Raw genomic sequence first — 23,431 nt, 5'->3', positions numbered from 1 at the left:
GGCTTTTTGCTCATAGGATGAATTCTGAGCATCTAGGAAAGATATATCACAGGTAAGATTTCTTCTTCCATATATATTTTGGATTAAATGGAATATAGTTGTCACTTATTGTTATTTTTTTGTTGTTTGACTCTTCTCGAAGTTTTGGTTAGTTATTTATGATCTTTGGTTATTCGTACCAAAATTGATACATAATGGTTGCTTTTGCACATTAGAAACTGTAATCAAGTCTCGTATCCCAGGCTCAACTATGACTTTTACTCCTTAAGAAGTTGTAGTACTATCGACCAACACCGCTCAGACTCAGGTAAATCACAAGAATGTAGTCCTTGTTATCATTTTAGGTGTTATTAATTAGTTTCTCCAGGTATCATTACAAGTTGTATTAAGTTGTAAAGTTATTATTCGACTTTCAGTGGGTCTGCGAAACATATATTAGTGGCTTAGGGCAGTAAAAATAGATGGAAATCTTAAAGTGATGTATCATGTCACACTGAAAATCTCATGACTCTGTGTTTCAAACTTGGGTAATTGAAAAAGGAGGAGATAGTTTAACTGATTGATATATAGTCCGTGTAGTAGATGTTATTTTTATGTCTATTGTTCATTGTTGAATATGTTACATATATATGTAAAAAAAATATCCTTTATTTCTTTCATGTGTACTAGTTTTGGTATGGTAACAGGAAAGAGGGTTGAAAAAGCTTTGAAGAGGATCAATGCGCTTAAGCAGTGTGTGCTTGACAAGCTTGGTGGTGCCTTTGTAAGAATCAACATTCCATTTCTAGTGAATTGATATATTCATACTTGATGCTTATTTGGATTTTGGTTTTAATGGATAATCTTCGTAGGCTCCAAAATCATCATCTGGTCCAAGACATACCCTTTTGGGTTCATGGTTATGTACTGTTAGCCCTCCTTTTGATTTATAATAAATAATATAGAAAATGTGGGATTGATACAAGATGGGGAGAACTCTTTTAGTAGGTCTGAAATACTTGCATCTGTTAGTGTAAGTTCATTAATTTGTTTCTTGTTCATGTCGTTATTTGCATTTATGAGCATTGTTTAGTTATGAAAATCATTTGTTGCTCTCTTCCAGTGCACTGTGATTTTCTAATCATCCATTGTACTGATCGTTGGATTTTTCTATTTGCAGGGTTACATCATTTGGGGTTTTTATTAGAGTGTGTTGCACTTGACAGACACGAGGTTCCCAGCAAAGGAAAGTGAATGCTTAGCTTCAAACTCTTTTAGTTTTTTTATTGTGTTGGGTAAAAATTACCAACATATTGCATTGTATTGAAAACTGTTAATATGGAAGTATTCATACCTTGTAGAATATTTCAGTGGGCATGTTCAATTTGGGTCACTAGATTTTATTTTTGCAATCGTTGTTTGATTATCTTCATCATAAGATATGGCTCCCAAATACTCACGTACTCGAATCATGTTGGTTTCATTATATGAACAAATACTGATGTCGGTGGATGTGAAGAAGAATTATAGGTCTCCATTTCTTACTCAGATAGAAATGGACCACTTGTAATCTCCATTTTTTACTCATCATAGTTTAGTCTTTAATGAGTTAGCAGCGAGATACATCGTACATGAATCCATGTCAGCAATTTTAAGTAATAGGTACCTGTAGGTTTGTTGTACGCAGCTGCTAATGCAGGTTTTCTATAGAGTCGTTGGTGCTTTTTCCTGTGTTTTGTTGGTGTTGGTGCCTGGTGGTTTTTCTTGTGTCTGTTTATGACAGGGAATACGGACTGACTCGCTATCATTGTTGTTTATGTTTTAGGTGGTTTAGATTTGAAGCAAGTAGAGAAAGTAGCACGTCGATCTTTGGTTTGTGAGGCAGCTTCATCGAAGAAAGCTGAATTAGCAGCCAAGATATAGCTCGTCATGCAGAGAAAAGACCGAGTATACAAATGCTTTTCTCTGTAGTCTATAAAGTTCATGCTTTTAAACCATTCACATAACTTCCCACCAGTTGCATGTTACTTTTTAAAAATTGATATTGCATTGCATTTTGGTTATTGACTTATCTTACAGGTGTATTTCTCTGTATACAAGTATCTTTAAATAATGAACTGGCTAGTTTTATGTGCAGAAGCTTGAGATCTCCAATTTGTTGTTTAATCAAATGTCTATTAGTTCATCATTTTGTTGTTCAGAACTCAGAATTTCATCCTTTCTTGTGTAATTTTAAACCTAATGGATAAAATGAATGAATTCTTAGTTTAAGTACTTTAAATTTGAGTTAAATTTGAAGTTTCATTTCATTTTGAGTTTGGGTGTCATTTGACTTTAATGAAAACTGGATCTTCCAATGTTTATGTGTAGTGACTCTTATACTCTCGACTGATTCTTGATACAGGTACGGGGGGGGGGGGGGGATTAGTGCAGTTAAAGCCGCTCTAGAGAGTGACACCAGGGTAAGTGTTTCTTATTAATTAGATAATTTAAATGCTCTCGCTCTATCTCTATGCCTTTACAGACACGGGGTTTGCAGCTTGTCACATTATTGATATATAATTTCTGAATGTTGTGGCAGAATAAAGAAGTAACTGAAGATATTCAAAAGGTTGTTGCTGCAAAATTGTCGAAGGTGTGCTCATCTATCAACTCAAGAAGTGTTCCAGGCGTCCTGATACCAGAGTCGATGATACGGAATTTCAGGAGAATTAAGTTTATACAATTGATATAGATGCCAGCACATAAGAAGACAAGGTAACGACACATTCTTTGAACTTTATCATTCTTCAAGTTCAGTTTGCTAATATCAATACAATCTGCAATTGTCAAAACATCACAGCCCAGGTTGTTAGATGAGAGGCAAACTACTGTATTCAAAAGATCGGTGAGAGAGAGTTATCAATTGAAGATAAAAGCATCTAGGTTCGTCTTCAACGAAATTAACTAGAACTCCCCATCATGCCATTTTCTACTAGGTTTGGCTTTCTTATCCATTTTATGACAACAGTTGAGTTTAATTTGAACTGAACGAAGTCATTGTGTTGTTGTTGATTTGCTTTGCAGGAACGAAGTTCTTTGTCGTATGTGAACCAGGGACACACAACACATGGATGCTCTACTTGATATCATTTATGAAGTATTGGCTAAGTTCATCTTCATCGGAGGAGCTAATCGTTTTGTTGTTTAACATGTTTTTTTAGCTTATTGTCTATTAGCATCTTGTTGTTAGAACTTAATTACTAGCTAGCTAGTTTGGACATGTATTGTCTTGAACCAGAATTTCATTTTTTTTTGTGTAATTTTAAACCCAATAGATAAAATGAATGTATGTGGAATTCTCAAATTTGAGTTTAAATTTGAATTTAAGTTTGGGTTTCATTTGACTTGATTTTGAGTTCCATTTGACTTGACGTTGACTTCCATTTGATTTGACTTGACTTTGACTTGAGTTCAATTTGACTTGACTTGACTTGACTTTGATGCAGTCGTATTATTTCAGATTTAGCCATTCAGGCATTTCAGCAAATCTGAATCTATATTTTTCTTTTATATTATAATTTAAATCTGAGACCCACGGTTAAGGGTCTGTACCTCGCCACCCTTAAAATCGGTCGTTATTCTGAGACCCACGGCTTTGGGTCGTACCAAACAGAGACGCTTTATCAGAGACCCCAACAGAGACGGTTAAAACTAGTCGTATAACTCGTATATATGACTTGTCCTAACGGTCGCGGAACTTCTGTTTTCCACTAGTGTAAGAGATTGCGATAGAGATCTGAAAGATCATTTCTTCCTCTCCGTCTCCGTCAAAATTTCTGTAACTTCCCCCAAGTCTGCAACCCCACACACAATCCCAATCCAGGATCTTTCAAATAATCAATCGGGTGCAATAGAATCAAGAATTGTAGTTCTGTTAATAGTGAATACCAATTTTTTAATGTTCTCAAACCCAAGATCGGAAAAATTCAAAGATCAATTGAATTTTTTTGTGAAGTGTAGGAAATGGACTCGGTTACTGATGGGCTGTGCTAAATGGGGATCATAGTGAATGTTTTGATTTGTTGAACAAATTAAGTTGGGACATGGGTGTTCTCTGAATTATGATTTTTTTTTTTTGGGTTTGCCTAAGCAGGTGATGTTGAGATGTCTCTTAGAATGTTTGATCAAATGAATGAAAAAATGATCAGTGCCTTGATTGCAAAAATGGAATTACATAAGAAACTGCATTTAAATTGGTCTTGATTCTTTCATTGGAATTTTGATTGTTTGTGAAATTTTAGGCGAATTACGGTGAAGATTTGTTTGTTTAGGATTCACTTGTAGGAAATTTTGATTTTTGGTTAAGGGGATTTTGCAGACTTGGGAAACAAAACGGGATTTTAAGTTTCGCCTATAGTCCGTAGTCTCACTGATATGGATGTATTGGAGACAACGAGGACGATACTTGATGTTTTTAGGGTTAGCGTATGATCTTTTTTGAGGACCGTCGGATTAGATTAAAATGTAAATCTAATATTTTTGAATGGCACACACGTGAACAATACGTGCACAATTAAGTAAGGGTAACAGCAGTTATGACTGAGAGGGGGATCCAGCAGTTATCAATTTAAAAGGGGAGAAACGCAAAATAGCCATTTATTTTGAGGGGGAAACACAAAATCCCCCTAAATTCTTTTGGCCTTTTCTCTTTTTTTCATCTCCTAGCTAATAATTTAAGGAAAATTTGTTGATTGGTCCAAAGCCCATATAGTTATTTATAGTAAGGTCCAACCAGAATTTTTTTTTATCCGGAGGTCCAAAATTAATAAAAAAAATAGAAATGACCATAATACCCCCTACTACCAAACGTGTGTGTCTACACTGCTTACAAATTTGAGTACATATCTGGCACACTGCTCACAAATTCGAGTACATATATGCTAACAAATTTGAGTACATATATGCCGCACTGCTTACAAATCTGAGTACATATCTGTCGCACTGCTTACAAATTCGAGTATATATCCGCTGCTTACAATTCGAGTACATATCTGCTGCACCGCTTCCAAGTAAAGTACATATCTGTTAGAATCAATTATAAATAAATTAGCACATATTTCAGTATTGCGCATACGTACTCATGGATCAAACAAAAAAAAGTGACAAAACTCTGAATAAAACAGAATCGAAAGAAGTTTCTATCAGTACGCCTTATACGTACTGCGTATTCATGAAATAAAAATCAACTTCCTGTAAACAAGAATTGATGAATCCTCCAAATGTCAGAGTTCAGTGCCTTACCTCAAGCCAAACTGATGTAGTTTCACTTCCTGTGAACAGGTATTGACCTAGAAAGATGGTGTCTCCTTTCTTTACCGCCTGCACAGAATCATATAGCTTAGGATAACATAGTCACACAGGTATCGCAAAGACAACAATTGGAAGGTTCAAGGGAACATCTACACTGTCATCCTTCTTCCTAATCATTGTTTTCCAGTTTTACGATATACATCAACAGAACGCAAACATATTCGAATTATGTGACAACAATTCCCAAGCCCAAACTGAAATTACACTATGATTTAACCAAAATTTCAGCACACCTTTGCTAATCCATCATAATTGATTGGCAATACATATGAAGTTGATTCTTTATCTTGACCCGGAGTCAAAACAACCGATGATTCAGCCTTCAGTGCAATCGATTTTTCACTTTTATTAAGAACTTGCAATTCAGGGCCTATTGTATCTAGCATAACCTGAAACAAGTGAACCACCAGATATGCACATTTATTATCAATTTTCACTCTATAATCCATAATAGCAATTCCAAAAAAACGATTCAAAAACTGCAACAACAACGAAGATCATGACAATTCCTAAAACAATCCAATTCAAATCAACAAAACTTACAGCACAGAGCTTCTTATTACTCTTAACAAGTATGATTAGTATGATTTTGAGAAAATAAAGAAAGAAAATAACTAGAAAATCAAATTGAGAGTTCAAATAAGCTAAAACCATCAAAATCTAACCAAAAAATCGAATAATTACGATCAAGATTCATAAAAACAGTACGTCATATACGTACTGATGTTTAATACACAAGCAAAAACTGAAACCAAACATATAGAAGCATAGTAAACACAGAAAAATCAGTACGTCATATACGTACTGATGGTTAATACATAAAACTAAACTGAAACCAAACCAAAAGCCAACAAAATGAAACTAAAATTCTAGATCTACAAACCAAACAAACGTAAAACATGATTTTATAACTAGATCTGGACTATTTTCATCAAAAACCTTCAGTACATCATATATTTACTGATGATTAATACACAAAAGCAAACTAAAAACAAACCAAAGACCAACAAAACCGAGTTAAAACATCAGATCTAATAATGAAATGAACATAAAACATCACTATCTATCTAGATCTAAAGTATTTTTACCAAAATTGAAGTAAAAAATTAACGAATCAAGCATGAAGATCATAAACACAAAAAAACTGAATTTAATTCCTCTTTTCGGAACCTTAAAATCTGAATTTTGAATTCTTTTTCCCATGAAATCAAGAGATTTGGATCTCAGATTAAGATAGAATCAATAAAAAACTTAAAATAAAGATCAGTATAGGTAAATCAACTTACGAAATACCTCAGAATCAAAACAAATATTTCAGTATTACATATACGTACTCATGGATCGAACCCAAAAATCAATTAAAAAACGCTGATAGAATCCAAAAACAATGACAAAACTTTGAATATAACCGAATCAACATCAGATCTAATACCTAAACATTAGATTTTGCTATAAACATAAAAATTTCTCTAATCTGAGAAGAAAAAAAACCTAAATTAAAATTAGCTTTTGAAGAAGAAAGGAAAAATGAAAACCTAAACTATACCAACAGTAAGGAAGTGAACTTACCGATTAATCTTATTTTGAATTCACGAATTGATCAACACCTCAGAAGATCTTCATAGCCGGAGCTTTTCACCGAACCACAAATGAGAAAATGAAGAAGAAGAAGAATAGATCGAGAAATGAAGAAGAAATGGATTTGGTTACTGCTTTATATACTTAAGAGTGTTTTAGGTATTTAAAAATACGTCCTCATATGTTCCACACGTGTACAGGACCTGGGCTTAAAAAATTTGGTCCATTTTCATGTTTTCTTTTAATTATGGACCTCTGATTAGTGGGCTTTAATGGGTGGACCTGCCACTAACTAAGAACACTATAATGGTACCTATTGCTAATTCCTAGATAATTTAACCCACTTGCATAGTTGCGTTACTCCTCCTACATCTGATCACTATAAGAAAATAACTTCTGTTGCACAAGGGGATCATCTACACTCATACACCATTTTCATCAACACGTTTGAAAGAAACAAAAATTTTAAGAGAAAAGTTCATGGCTGCTATCACACCTGCAGCTGCAGGTGAGCAACTCACTGATACTAACACAATACATGTTGAAGGTATGGTGAATATCAAAGAAAAGAAAATGGTCAAGAGCAACAATAGTGAGTTTGGTGGATGGAGTTCCGCTTCTCGAATCATCTTCCTTGGAGGCGTAGAATCTTTCATCTTTTATGGAATTGCTTCAAACTTGATCAGCTTTCTAACTATGCAATTAGGACAATCTACAGCAGAAGCTGCACAGAACGTTAATGCTTGGACTGGTTTCATGCATACGCTTCCACTACTAACTGGTTTCATCTTTTATGTTATTGGTCAATGGTCACCCCTCTTACTTTGACATATACCTTACCATCCTGATTTCTGGACTCTTCTATCTTCTGGTAAATCTCATACTCGCCCTTAATTTTTTTTTTTAATTAATTCTCTAAGTCTTTTCTATATATTCTAGTTGGCTAAAGAAATGGATCTTGCAGTGTCTTACTTTCATAAATGAGTACTAATACGTTATTTGTGTTAGGGGCTTTTGGCGATAACCCTATATGATTTCGTAATGGATGGGTGGTCTTACAATGGCAAGGTAATCTTCTTCTTCTCATTGTATCTAATTGGAATCGGAAGTGTTGGATTCAAGACCTGCGCACCAGCTTTCGGCAGAGACCAATTTGATGACCGAAATCCAAGTCCAAATTTTCATTCTTTAAATGGTGGCTATTTGGATTATCTGTTGGATCGTGCAGTTCTCTCTTGATATTGAACTATGTCCAAGATAATTTAGGTTGGTATAGAGCATTTGGAATATCAACCATTTTAATGACTATAGCTATAATCGCTATCATGCTTGGAGGCGCATCTTATCGCTCTGCTCACAAAAAAGATACAGATAAAGTGAACCCTTTAGAAGGATTAACTAATGGTTTAGTTGCCGCTGTCAAAAATTGTAAGGTTGAAGACGTAAATGTTGTGCTGGGGTTTGTTCCGGCATGGATATTATGGTTAACATATCCATTAGTGCACTCTCAAGTTCTTACCTTCTTTGTTAAGCAGGGCAGCACTATGGAAAGGTCGATCGCACCAGACTTTCAGGTACCTGCAGCTTCAATTCAAATCTTTCTCACCGTATCCATCATTCTGTTTGCGGCAACATACAACCGGATCTTCACTCCACTTACTCGAGCTTTTACTGGAAAATCTAACGCTATAACTTCACTTCAGAAAATTGGTGGTGGAATATTTGTTTCTGCAATAACAATGGTTGTAGCAGGTTTAGTGGAGAACAGAAGGCTTAAAGTTGCTCAAGAATTTGGATTGGTTAATGATCCAAACGCAATAGTTCCTATGGTTATCTGGTGGTTGATTCCACAATACATCTTGTCAGGTCTTGCTCTTGTACTCACCAAAGTCAGTTTACAGGAATTCTTCAACGATCAAGTTCCCAGTGAGCTAAGGAGTCTGGGTCGACTGTCCCTGTACTCGTGCATATTTGGAAAAGGAGATCTCTTCAGTTTCAGTCATATATCAGTCATTCAGATGGTAACTAGTGCAGATGGTCAACTCGGATGGCTTGCGAACAACATGAATCAAGGGCATCTAAACTACTTCTATTGGTTTCTAGCTGGACATAGTGCAATCGAGCTGGCTGCATTCTTATGCTTAGCAAAATCATATGCGTACATTGTAATCGTGGACTAAGTAAGGGGAACATCTGCAAATTAAGAACAATATTCGATATGATTATGTAATGTGATTTAGGAGACTTTGCTGGAGTTATACCCCAACAATATCTTCAGTTTAGTGGTAACTGGAAGTCTTTTTTTGTTTTTGTTTTTGAAGCAGTAATTGGAAGTTGTTGTCAGTAACTTATCTCATATCTATTAAAAAAGTTACTGACTTTTAGTCTATAGTAATTTATCTCTATATAGTAGAAATCCAACAGCTGCAGTAGAATTCCAGAAACACAACCTATTCGAATCCTTAAGTTTTGGAATCACTGTTTGGTCTTCTTTGAACTTTGGGAGCCCAAAGTACTAATAAATGGCACTGTTCTGTATGAGCAGTAAGTAAAAATACTTCGAATGTGGTTAGTTTGAATTCTAAAGCTGACTTGAATTCTTTGAACCCTGAAATCTATTTAAAGGGGGAGTTAACAACTCATTTTCTTCATTCTTATTAGTTTTTACTACTACTTGAATAAAATGAGTTCTACTGAAAACTCTCCAAATGTGAATCTAATGTTTGATGCAGAGATAGAGGGTCTTATGCAAGCACCATCAGAATTTGAGTTCTTGCAACTTCAAGAAAAAGTTGTCAACGTTGAGAAATGCATGAATGGCAAAGTTCAACAACTGCAACTTGCAATGGAGAATTTGAAACTTGAGATAGAAATATAGAATCCTTGAAACCAAAATTCATTGTGAGTGAATCGGGTGATGGTGGTAGTGTAGGAGTTAAATATCGCACATGTTAATAACTACGCGAAGTAAAGAATACAACCTAAGCGAAGGGGTCGCACACAACAAAGTTGAGATGACGCACCAGATGATGTCAGCAAAGTCACGAATAAAGTGTGAAGAATCATGTGAAGAAGTATGTTATGCGAAGATGAGCAATTATATATGAGCGAATATGTCGCATAGTGATCCCGAAAGTAATGGGATTCTTCGCTGTCATCCACTATGTAAAATCCTATATAAAGGAGTGAGTCATTGTATATGGGAGGATTCTAGGACAAGTCTTGGAAAGGAAATAGGAAGAGAGAGAAAGAGAGCTTAGGTTTCAAGTAGAATTGTTGTAATACTTGAATCATTCTTGTAAACATTCTTAATCTTTAGTTAATAAAACAAGAATTCATAATGATCACCTAGAGATTGAATCAGTTATAGTGGAGTGTAGTTGTAAGATTTCTTACAACTATATTTTTGGCGCTAGAAAACAGCTCTGGATGCTAATTCCTGATAGTATATCATAGATTTTAAGGAAAAAAGTGAGATTTAAAAATTTAGAAATGGTAAGAATCGAGTATGTTGTTGAACAAGGAATGACAACTAGAAGAAGTAACAAACTTGCTGAACGAAGACGAATTACAAATCTTGAGCAACAAGAGGAAAGAATGGAAGAACATCAAAGATCAGAAATTCCAATTGGATCACAGCGAGAACAAGGACAAAATAATGATATTGATTATGATAGAGTGACTGTCCATACTTCGATGACGAATTCCACAGAGGAAGGACAGAGAATTGGGAACGAAGAACCAGTTACAACAAGTGAAGGAAATATGACGATTGCAGAGCTTAGACAAAGATTATTAATTTAAAGAAAGAGAGAAGAAGAAGAGCGTGCGAATCTAATCCGTCAAAATGATGATTTACGAGAAGAGAATCTTAGGTTACAAGAACAAAAGTCAAGAAGTGCTACACGCTCAAGGTCAAGATCCAGTAGGAGTTCTTCCCGACAGAGCCAATCTAATCGAAGAAATGATAGGCGAAGGCAACATATGGAAGTCATTGAAGAAAACTCGCAAGAAGATGAAAATTTGGAAGATCAAAGAGAAAGGAGACGTGTAATTGACTTAGCAACTAATCGATATGAACACCCACGCGGACTTATTCGTCGTGCAAATACTAATTGTGAAAGGGAAGAAGAGGATCCAAGGCAAGGAAAAATGATATTACATGGTAGAGAAATGTTGAGATACGAATATGAGCGCGAACGAGAGATTGCATGTGCGAGAGGTAGACATAGAAGAAGGGAAGAATTAGAAGAAAGAGAGTTACAAAGTGGATTGCATCATGTTGATAATCGAGTAAGGGACGCGAGCGTCATCGCATAGATGATATAGATCAAGGTCGAGTTATACCACCAGAAAGAGAAATATCAAGACATCGATATGATCGCATAGGCAATGAAGAAAGACATGATAGAGTACAAATTGAAGCAAATACTGAAAGGCGTAGGAGAAGAAGAGAAGAAACTGAACAACAGGAGATACAAGAAGCAATACGCCAAAAAAATCATGAGAATAGATTGAGACAAGCAAGATTAAAAAGACCCATGCGAGAGGATTTGGGTCAATCATTAAGCGAAGAAATTCTTAAGGAGATGGCAGAATTAAGAGAAATGATGACTACAAAAAGAAATGATGGAAGAAGACAATTAGAGGAAGCAGTGGAGGAAGCTGGAAAAGCTCCATTTACAAAAAAAATTCAAAGAGCACCGATACCATCCAAGTGCAGTTTACCGACATTTACAAGTATATTTGATGAAAGTGCATGTGCGATACAACATGTGAAAGCTTATACAATATCTTTATTGCAGTGGGAAAATTATGATGCAGTAATGTGCAAGTATTTTGCTGCAATGATGCAGTAATTTGCAAGTATTTTGCTGCAAGTTTAGCAGGTGAAACTTTGAAATGGTTTGAAGGCCTACCTATAGAATCCATTGGTTCATTTCATCATCTACAAAATGTCTTTTTGGGGCAATACATAAGTAATAATCTATCAAGACCGGGGATTGAGACTGCATTCGGACTTCGCAAAAGAACAAATGAGAGTTTGCGTCATATAACGACTCGTTAGAGAACAATGTGTAGTGAAATGGGAAGACGGGTGGATGAGCGACATATTATTGTTGCATTAATTAATGCTCTCTTTGCAACGGATTTATTATATACCTAAATCTTCAGAATAAAGTATACAATAACAATGTCGGAGCTGCGCGAATTTCAAGAAGAATACATAGCACTTGAGGAAAAGCAAAGAGATATGGAATCTTACCCAGTTGCAATATCTGATTTGAAAGGTCGAAATACAAGTTTACTTCTGAGGCTCACAAATGTTGTTGCGAGTACATCGCAGGGAAATCAAGGAAGGAATAATGCAGAGATGGAACAAAAGTTAGTGGATATAGGCAGTGCAGATCAAGCAGAGTTTAATAAAGAGTACAGAGACAAGCAACTTCAAAATTATGGAGGTGCTGATACAGTTCAACCAGGAAGCTCTGTAGGACAGCAAACACCTTATAACAAGAAAGCTGGAAGAATAGTGTGGGAACAAATAAATTTGCCAAAGTTGAACACTACAGTGGATAAAGTATGGGAAGTCGCTCTTTTAATGGATGATATTCCAGAACCACATAATGTAGGCGAAGAGCCGCCACCAGGAAGGAGAAGTAAAGAATTTTGTGTCTATCATAGATTCCATGGTTACACAACAAGCAACTGTAGAAATGTGAGGAAGATTATATTGCGAATGATTGAGCAAGGAAAGTTGGACCATTTCTTACTAAAACAACTAAGGAATTTACCACCACCACCACCTCTACCTCAAGGAAATACATATGCAAAGGATAAGGAAAGGAGTATATTTATTATTGAAGTAGGTGCGAAGGAAAAGAATTTATATTGTAACTCGATCATACACTCGTTCAAAAACATAGAAGATTTTCATGATAATGTCTTAAGTCGAGTATATACGAGAAGGAAGGGAAATTTTCAACTTGGCAAAAATATCACCTTTGAAGGACTTGCAAAGGCAGAAAATCTCGTTCAGTGCAGATGATATACCAGAAGGAAGATCATCACATCAGTGCCCACTAGTGGTGAAATTGGGAATTAATCCAAAACCATTGGAAGAAGATGAAGAAGAAAATGAGAAGAATACTTGGGTGATAAATAAAATACTTATAGATACGGGAAGTTCTGTAGATATTCTGTTTTACCATACAGATAAAACAATGGGAGGGAGAGATGATGAGTTAATCCCTTCAACATACAAAATCTATGGCTTTAATGGTTCTGCGAACAAACCAAAGGGGGAAGTGACTATGCGAACACTTCTACAAAATTTACCAACAGATATCACATTCTGTGTAGTGGATGTCGAGTCGCCCTATAATGCTCTCGTTGGAAGACCATGGATGCATGGAATATTAGTAGTTGCATCAACATTCCATCAATGCATCAAGTTTCCTCTACCTCAGGGTGTTTGCATTATAAGAGGAGATATAATTGAAAGTAAAAATTGCCAAGAAATTGATGTTGACAAATGCGAAGCAAGAGAATTCAAGCGAAGAAATTTCAAAAAATATGCAGCAGATAGTCAAAGAGAAGAGAGATTGATGGTCGATGCGGTGTATGAAGTTGGAGAGGCAAGTTCTATGAAAAGAAAAAACGTGGAGGCAAAATACCAAAAATTGGAGGGCACAATGACTTTCGCACAAAACCAACTCAATGGTGATACAAATGAATATTCTGGAAAACATGTGCGAACTTAAGAAGATTCAAAAGGTGTAGAAGGTAAATGAATAGAATCAATAGCGTACCTGATTTTCCTCGAATAAGAACATTTACGTACTACAGTTGTACGAATTTAAAGATTGGAATGAGAAATTTTAATTTCATATGGTAAATCCATAATAAGAAAACAAAAAAAGAAATCTTTATAATAAGACCTTTATAAAAGGCTACAGAAAATGATATTTATTATCAGATTGGCTAGGAATCCAAATGTGGCGTGCACCCTAGTTCGCTTATATGCAAGAGACAATATAGTAAGACCTATCGCACGTCATAGTTGGAGAAACCTAGAAGGCATGACTCAAGGGAAGGCTACACCGACCCCGGAACTTGATTTGTGGAGATTTTGGGGTGAGAATAAAACGATAATGCCCATCCGGGAGAGATACCTTAAATTTTCAGTCTAAGATAGTAATCTTAGATTGAGAGCCTAAGATGAGAAAGGCTCTCCCAAGGAGTGCAGAAACTCGATCAGGGTGCCTAGGTACACGGTTGAGTCAAGAGTGCCAGAGACGTCTGAAGCATACCTTGCCACTCTTGACAAGTCCTGACTATGATGCACTCGGTCCGAAGATACCCCATTTAGGGTGCGATCTTGCCCCATAAACCCTATAGGTAGTGTATGCGAGATTGCGAAATCAACTGGTTGTTGAAAAACCGGATGGGAAGAGCCATAATCTTAACCCGATAGAGGTAAGCTTCCTTGAAGGGGAAATCAGAGGGGAAGATAAGGACGGCACCCTCCATTAGGGAGATGATTGTGTCAAAAGACGTAAATATCATAAGGCTTTTACTCATGGGAGTATTAAGACTTGTGATATTTATGTGACAAACCTGAAGAGGAAATAATACAAGAGAAAAAGATAAGACGAGATCAATGGGTCGATGTACTAAAATACGAAGACTTCCTGCGATTTCGTCGCACATAAACAGAGGCAACATAAGACCTTTACATAGGAAGGCAAAAATAAGACCTCATAGATAATACAAGAAAAGAAATTATTCATAACGTTTAAATAAACCAATCATGTTTGGTCTATCAAGATCTTCCAAATAACAAGAGGCAAGAATGGGAATGCAAAAGAAGTGTTATTTGCCCCATTTTGATAGTCTTATATGCATATGAAGAAGTCATAAATATGAAGCGAAGAAAAAAAGAATCATATTAAAAAGATGAAAACTGAATTTACAAGAATTTACAAGAATTATCACAACAAGAAGAAGCAATCAATTTCCATCTCCCTCATTTCGCTCAGTCTCAAAATCATTAATTTCTCCTTCAGAATCTTCTTCTCCATCAGTAACTTGGATATCAGGAATGGGTACATTTTCAAAGTTGTATTTCGACAAAGGAATACCATTCTCAAGACAAACTATTTTAACAGCAGCCTCACGAGAACGATTAGCATCGTTACTAATGTTTTCGACTAAATTAAACCAATTTTCCTTCAATTGTTGATACTTTGAGTTACAAGCAGATGATTCTTCTTCTTTAGCAGCCAAGCGAGTTTCTAGCTCTGCAACTCTCTTTTGATATTCCTTCTCTTTCCCTGCGAAGCATCAATAAAACAGTTAAGATAACAAACAATTATTCCTAAAGAATATAAATGAAGATCAAAGAACAACAAATGACCTTCATAATTGGAAATAATGTCTGCGACCAGTGTAGAATGTTCAGTGTGAAGGCTAACATTTACACCTAGATTATTTCTAGCATCGTTCAGAATTCTAGCAGCCCAGTTAAACTCAGCTTCTTTTTCTATAAGGAGTCGAGATCGAATTAAATTTCTTTCCTCAATAAGAATGTCCCTCTCACAACAAGCTGAATCACGTTCTATATTAACCTCAATAAGGGATTCTTGAAATTGTTCTAGTGTTTTCGCACCCCTAAGAGTGATCTCATATTTTTCAATAATAAGTTTGTTCTACTTCGCCTCCAATACTTGAATTGCTTCTCTCTCCTCATAAAAACGTCGTTTAAAATTATTGGCAGTGGATAATGCACTTTTATAGCGTTCTCTAAGAGTAGTATATTTTAATCTTAACTCTTCTAAGCTGGGATTTTTAAATCCTCGAGTAGGATAATTATTTAAAGAGGAATTGAGGTGTTTTGAAAGAGTTTCAGCATCAGGAAGGTTAGCCGCTTCATCTGAAAGGTCATACAGGTCTGCGAAGACAGTTAAGTAAGAAGTGTGAACGATCGCATAAAAGAAAAGAAGTAAGAAAATATAAATTGCATACCAATGAGTTCTTTGTTTCTTTCTCGAGTTCGGAGAACCAATTGAGAATTAGTTAAATTCTCATTTCTAAGTTTCGTATTCTCGCCTGTAAGATTCGCATTCGCATCCAAAAGAATAGATTTCTCCTGTTTCAGTGTGGCGTTCTCATCTTGCAACTTGCGAAGCTTTCTTTCATTGTCTAAAGAAATCGCATAAGATATGCGAGCACTCCGTGAAATGTAAAAGAAGCATTATAAGACAAAGAATAAATAATAAGGAAAGGATAAAAGGAAAATGTTGCAGAATATTACCAAGCCATTCATCGCAAATTGAAAATCTGGGTTTATCACAGAGGCATCCCCACGAAGAGATCGACCCCCCCAATCAGAAGCAGTACAGATCCTTGAGACCATCTTGAAGGCACGATCTGTTTCATCATCCCCAAGAGTAGCAAGAGCATCTCCAGAAAAAAGATCAGACAACTTCTTTCGATACGAATCAATCAATACCTCTTCCTCAGAAACAAAAGTATCTTTATCTGAAGATTCTGAACTTGAAGAAGAATCATACCTCACACGCTTTCTAGAGATATCATCTTTTAACGAGGTTTTCTTGGATTCAGATTTTGATGCGCGTTTCTTAGGAGTGCTCTTGCTCTTGCTTTTGCCTAAAGTTGTCGTTTAAAGGATTCACCTACGCGAATAATCAAGATAAGAAACACATGCAACGATATTGTTAAAAATATAAAGTGTGTTTCTTACTTCCTTATTCTGCGAAGATGATACTTTGCGCGAAGTACTGACCTTTTTGGCATCCTGCGAAAGAGAAGAAATAAGAAGAAAAGTTACGAGAATTTACAAATTGAATTAAGAGGATCACATACCGTTACTTTCTTTTCCTCATTTTCAAATAATTTAAATTCCCAAGGTTGGTAAAGAGGAAAATCTTCGGGCAGAGGATTGTCAGAACCATCCGAAGCTTTACCAGATACAAAGGATCCTTCCAAGATGACAGGGCAATTAAGCCAACTAGAATCATTGGATCTGCGAGCAACACGATCATAGTTTGAATTCCAATCACCGTCTCGCATAATTTTTTCATCTTCAGTGATACCATCTACTCTCCTTATGCGAACATCCCACTTAGTCACGTTACTTCTCATAATAGCGATGTAATAATTCTTAAAGAAATTATCAAGAGTATACTCAGCAGGATCTATAATTTTATCACGATGATCCTCTTTTTGCACTTCATCAGGATAAGAATTTCCAAGACCAGCTGCGCGACGAGCATACTCTAATGGTATCCTGATTACATCACTACTCAACTCAAATATTCCTCGTGCGAATCTTTCATCAGCAAGAATTCTATAGAAAAGAGGAATCTCAGGATTATATAAGGGAATTGGTAGAAATTGAAGTTGACCTAACGAAATGATTATTTTTCGGTTATTCCATTGCTCAGATTTGATTATATCAAGATTAAGTTTGGATGCGAAATTACATGAAGGTGGAAGAGAGAGTTCATAACCCCTCTGATTGAAGTCAGTTTTCACTCTGTTAAATTCGATTTCCATCTTTATACCAGCAGGAGCCATTGAAGAATGGGAATGAAGAGTATAAAATTGCAGAGAAGGTGAAGAAGAATGAAAGAAATGAAAGAAGAAAGGTAGAAGAGAATATATAGGAAAGAGCGACCCGTTTTTCAAGATTTATTCTCATTAATGCGAAGAAATGAACGGATAAAAACGTACGGTTAAAAAGGACGTGTAGAAAGATGAGTGGTAGAAAGGACACGCGTACATGAGGAGAGCTTAAGATAGGTAAAATTATCGTCAAAGTAAAATGAAAAAAGATAAGTATGTGCGAATTACAAGAGGATAATTTCTCATACCTCTCACTCTGAAGAATAAGCAACATGAGAAGAGGCAAATGTAGGAGTTAAATGTCGCACACGTTAATAACTACGCGAAGTAAAGAATACAACCTAAGCGAAGGGGGTCGCCCACAGCAAAGTTGAGATGACGCACCAGATGATGTCAGCAAAGTCACGAATAAAGTGTGAAGAATCATGCGAAGAAGTATGTTATGCGAAGATGAGAGATTGTATATGAGTGAATATTTCGCATAGTGATCCCGAAAATAATGGGATTCTTAGCTGTCATCCACTATGTAAAATCCTATATAAAGGAGAGAGTCATTGTATCTAGGAGGATTCTAGGACAAGTCTTGGAAAGGAAATAGGAAGAGAGAGAAAGCGAGCTTAGGTTTCAAGTAGAATTGTTGTAATACTTGAATCATTCTTGTAAACATTCTTAATATTTAGTTAATAAAACAAGAATTCATAATGATCACCTAGATATTGAATCGGTTATAGTGGTGTGTAGTTGTAAGATTTCTTACAACTACAGGTAGTACTAGTGACAGTGAAAATCAACAAGAAGAAAAGGAAGATGAAGAAAATAAACTTGATGCCATGGCCCTATGAAAAAGGTTCCGGCCAAGAAGAAAACAGGCGGAACGGCTTGTTCTGAAACTCAAGAACTTCGCAGAAGTGTAAGAGAGAGGAAAAAGCCCGATATTTATCTCGGTCATTAATTTAATTCTTCTGAGTATAATGTTTATGTGTGTTTGTGTGTGTCCCGAGTAAGTCTTGTTTTGAAGTTTGAAACTAAGGGTTGGTTGTCATGACGCAATGACTAATTTTTCCGCAACAATCAAAATGCAAAATGACCGATTATATTTAAGCATTCTCCCCAGAGGAGTACATAAAAATTAAAATTGTACCATTGAAATAGAGGGATCTCTCTCTCTCTCTAAATTTCTAATTTCTCCCCGTCGTCGGGCTATTCTCCTAACCATTGGCTTGCCTGGTAGTGCCCCAACGGCTAGTTTAAGCCGGAATTTCTAGCGGGAGCTCATGTCCCCTAACTGATCTTAACCACTTTTATCTAATGAATGATTCCCAACACTTTTTCTATCAATCTAGTATATAATTCTTCCTCAAATGTCTAATCTCATCGAAATCATTGTTACTCCGGCATACTCAAAAAACTCTAGACCTCATCAGCTCACCTGTAATCCGAAAACTATCATCAACATTGAAATCACTAATGGTTCTACCCTGGCCCGAATCACAGAAGAAACAAGTATGGAAGCTGGAACTCCCCCTTCCATGAAGAATAATCACCAACCAACTCATCTGAGCAAGAAAATCTACTCTAAACACAATTGTTAATGTAATTGTCTCTATCTCAATGACCCTATAATAGATGATAAATTTCGAAGTGGAGTCTGTAATCTACAACACCTCAACACTCTAAAGCAGTTCCTAAACAAGAATCTCAAACACCAAAAGATACTCTCACCGGTCTCTTTGAAAAGCTTCTGCAACTGGATTCTGAATAATCTCCACTATCACCTACACTACCACTGGAAATACCAAAACAGGTTTTATCTGGTATGTCCTCCTCATTAGTTACTCTGCATCCCTATGTCTTATGTCTCTGAGGCTTTACCTCAACCTATTCTAAGCTTAGTTTAAATACTAATTCATCACAATTGCCTCCTCATAGTAGTCTCAATCCTAATTTTTCTCTAATTTATCTACAAGAAATTATAATAACAATCACAACACCCTCCATCTCCTATCTATTTTTGTTAAGCATGCTTTAATAAGAATCACCATAAACTATTGGTTTAGTTATCAGGAAAACATTAGTCTACTCAACAAACATAGATTAAACACATGTTTCAATTACAATACCACATTCAAAATAAGCTACCAAAACACATTCCATTACCTGTCTATGGTTTACTTGTCTTACTATAATCATGAAAACACCACAACAACAACTAACAAAGCCATCAGTTTTTCAAAAAACATCCAAATTGGCAGCACTATAATGTGCAGAATTCAAAACCCTCACATCCCTCTGCATTTTGTTGCTTACATTACCTTTCTAGATAGATCTACACTGCCCAGAGACTCCTGTAGGTACTCTTGCAGGGACATGCTCAGCTGGAACTCCTGCAGTCTTCTCTGTTGGTGCTGGCCCTGGCTCAGGTCCAACCTGAGGAGGATTTACTTCCCCAAAACCAGTATTTGCAATGGAAGCAACCTCAGTAACAATTCGGCCAACCACGGGACACAACATTTCAAGTCGAGGGAATATCACAACCTCATGAGGAATGAGAATTGCAGCATTTCTACGAATTGCGGCTCTGACAGGCTCAGGCATTACATCTGCAAAAAATCCTTGATGCACTCCATCACATACCACACATCGATCACCAACAAGTACCACAACTTCATTTACCAAAAATCGCCAATGCCTGGGATGAGTGGCAAACACAACCCAACCACCATCCACACCCCACATTGGATCAGCACTTGGAATTAGAGAAGGTTCTTTATCCTCTTGGCCGCCATCAGTAGGAGTTGTACCATCTGCGGCATGAGAACCGCTTCCACTCCTAACTTCATGAACATTATTCAGAAATTCATACCTTCCTCCATCTCTTACTTGATCATTCCCACCTGCACGTCTAGCATATCTCTGGCCATTTGGTGGAATGGTTGCTCTCTCAACATGCAACTAGAAACGGTTGAACATAACTTATCATGCAAAGATCATGAAAAAATCTAATGATACTCATGATCTTACAGGATAAAGCTGCTTACCTGATTGGGATAAGGAAGATTAAACCCTTGTATCTTCACAACTTGCCCTTGACCTGGAGGGATTTGATCATACATCGGTTCCAACTTCACTCTTCGATTATGACGCAAATTTTCCTAGTGCCAGTTGAAATTTCGGGTGTAGTTCATTGCCTCCCTACTATTTGGGAAAGAAATACCATAAGGAAAACTAGAGATGGGGATATTAGGATTATACCAATCCACAGTATGCTCCATCAGTATCTCTGGTGTCTCTTCTACGATATCCCCTTCACAATAAAACACTCGAGGCATGACTTGCTTATTTCTCTGAATTTGGAAACTAAATCTCTATGTGTTTATGCTATGAAGAAACTGAAGGAGAAAATGAAAAGTACTCTTTCTTTTCTGAATGTATTATGGTTTGGAAGAGCAACTGACTCTTCATCGCAACCGTTGATCGAGTTATGTCATTCTTATATTATTAAGAACCCATGTACCAGGCAATTTGATCAGACGAAACCGTGCTCTGCCAAGTCTATCGGCTCTATGATATGGATTTATGCCTATGCACCATCCTTATTGGCTCATGCAAAGCGGTTTCAAACACTTGGCAAATGAAAACTCTTCACTGATGCGAATATGGGTTTGTTTACGAATCCTTCACATATGGGCAATAAACCTGACCCGAACCATGACCCATTTCTAGACGCTAAGTCTATGATGGGCCTCAAAGATCGGAAACACATTCCATATCATTTAAATGGAGCCAAAACATTCTTTCGATGCTGTTTCTACACTGCTAGTCAAATGAACGCTCATCCACAACACAAAGCATCACAGCAGACAAAGGTAAAAAGAAAAACTTTTCTCTTAGCACTAACTCTCTCTGCTGTCACAGGGTAATCTCCCAAGTACTGTTAGCCATCAATCCCTCTTCCAAAGCATGAGTCTACATCTCCACAAGAAACGAAAATCTGCCTTCACCCAGACACCCGAAGACAAGCTAACTGCTTCAACATCACTATCCTTCTGTACCAGTTCCACACCACCAAGTACAATTTTATATTTAGTCATACCAAAGGTGAATTTAAAAACACCCAAGATTATAAGCATGTGACTATTTTTCAAATTAAAGCCTGTAACTTTCTTCTCCCTCTTGACCACTTCTATATACTCCTTTACACAGTCAGTGAACATTACCTTCCAAATACTGCATTTGCAAAACCTCTGCCTTCTCTCCCATGGCTTCAAATTCAACTTCCTCTTCTCCCAGCATTGAAAATTTGGTAAGAAAAATGAACTATGCACTAAATATACCTGAGGATCTATTCCCAAAGGTCTTTAACCCTGACAATGTCAAAACTAAACAACCAATAGATTGGAAATGGTGCTTTATTGGGAAATTATGTAGTAATATGTGTTTCCAAACTACTAGAGTCAGCAACTTCATCAATGCTAACTGGGAGCTACTGAGTAGAGTTGAGGTAGACGTCTGGACTAGAAGAAGAAACTATTACATTCTCAGGCTTACTCATGAAGAAGACTATTCTACTTTGAGAAAATGAGGAACTAGAGGTGTTTTTGACAAACTCATGGTTTTGGTTGGAATTCCAGTTGGGGGACCAGATTTGATTGATGAATAACTCTTCTCAAATGTCATGATATGGATACTTATCAAAAGAATACCAAAACATATAACCCTGATATAAGAGGAATTGTCAGACCAATTGGATTTTATCAAGATGCAAAGAAACCTTATGGAAGGGACAAATTTGAAAAAAAATTGGAAGTAAAGCTTACAGTTGATGTCACTAGACCACTCAATTTTGGTATTGAAGCATTTGAAACAACTACTCTTTTTCACTGGCCGGAAGTTGCTTATGCAATGAATGGTATAATGTTCTGCTAAGTTTGCAGAATTCTTGATCACCCAAGCCCTCTTTTTCCTGTTCCAATAAACCATCCTCAACCTAAACACCCCCATCTTCCAACCCCCCAACCAGCTCCTCCTCCAAAAACTCATCAACAAAAAATTGTTCAGGCTGGAAAGGATATTATTTTCAGGCCTTACTCTGATGCTGATACTTCAGCTGAATTTGAAGTCAGAATGAAGATTGCAAAAAGACTAGAACTTGAAAAATCCATAGCAAACATTGCTACAACCTCCAACAGTCCTATCATCTTTGGAGATCAATCAACACCTATTGAAGAACAAGATTCCCCCCACCCAGATGTCCTATCATGTCAAAATCAGAAACAAAAAACTTGAATTGTCCAAGAAAATTATAGGCACCTACAAGAAAAGTCTTCCAAGGATGAAAACTGCTGCTCGAACCAAAAACCCCACCCCCACTGAAAACATTAACTCTCCAATTGTGGCCACTGAGGCTATTTTTCCTGCTTCTCCTCCTCCTTATCCATTTCCCTTCAACTCTCTACCCACTCTAGCAAAAATTAAGACAAGAATGGAGGCTAAATTAGATAAAAAGAAGAAGGAGGCCTGTAAGGCTAAGAAGAAATCCCATGAACTTGAAACTGATCCTAACCCTCTGATGACTACAATGTTATAATTCAAAAGAAAGAAGCCTTCTTTTTCGGAAGATGACAGGAATATCAACTTTATTGTCTCTGATAGTCTCAAAATATTCAAGGACCATGATGATCTTTCTGCTGAGCAACTGGGCACTAATACAATCTTTTTGGCTAATGGTGACTTGTGAAGCTTCTTCTATGAAGAAATGGTACAACTTTCCCTCACTTATTCAAAGTTTATTTTGTTATGTCAGTTTATCAGGTTAGCTTTCCACATTTATAACACTCATTGCTATGATAATATTACTAGAAGACTTGTCATA

At 36.5% G+C, this 23,431-nt stretch overlaps 1 protein-coding gene across 1 annotated transcript; it reads left to right on the top strand.

Moving 5' to 3' along the window:
* The first annotated feature begins 8,210 nt into the window (after positions 1-8,210).
* On the top strand, positions 8,211-9,089 carry LOC113311834 (protein NRT1/ PTR FAMILY 5.10-like). Its single transcript, XM_026560635.1, has one exon. The coding sequence runs from the start codon at positions 8,211-8,213 to the stop codon at positions 9,087-9,089; it is 879 nt and encodes a 292-aa protein (XP_026416420.1).
* Positions 9,090-23,431: the final 14,342 nt, after the last annotated feature.

Source organism: Papaver somniferum, chromosome 9, assembly GCF_003573695.1.
Source record: "Papaver somniferum cultivar HN1 chromosome 9, ASM357369v1, whole genome shotgun sequence".
Taxonomy (NCBI): Eukaryota; Viridiplantae; Streptophyta; class Magnoliopsida; order Ranunculales; family Papaveraceae; genus Papaver; species Papaver somniferum.
This window is presented reverse-complemented; position numbering and strand designations above follow the sequence as displayed.

Excerpts from the sequence above, each read along its gene's own strand:
- LOC113311834 (XM_026560635.1), top strand. The coding sequence starts at position 8,211 with ATGACTATAGCTATAATCGCTATCATGCTTGGAGGCGCATCTTATCGC.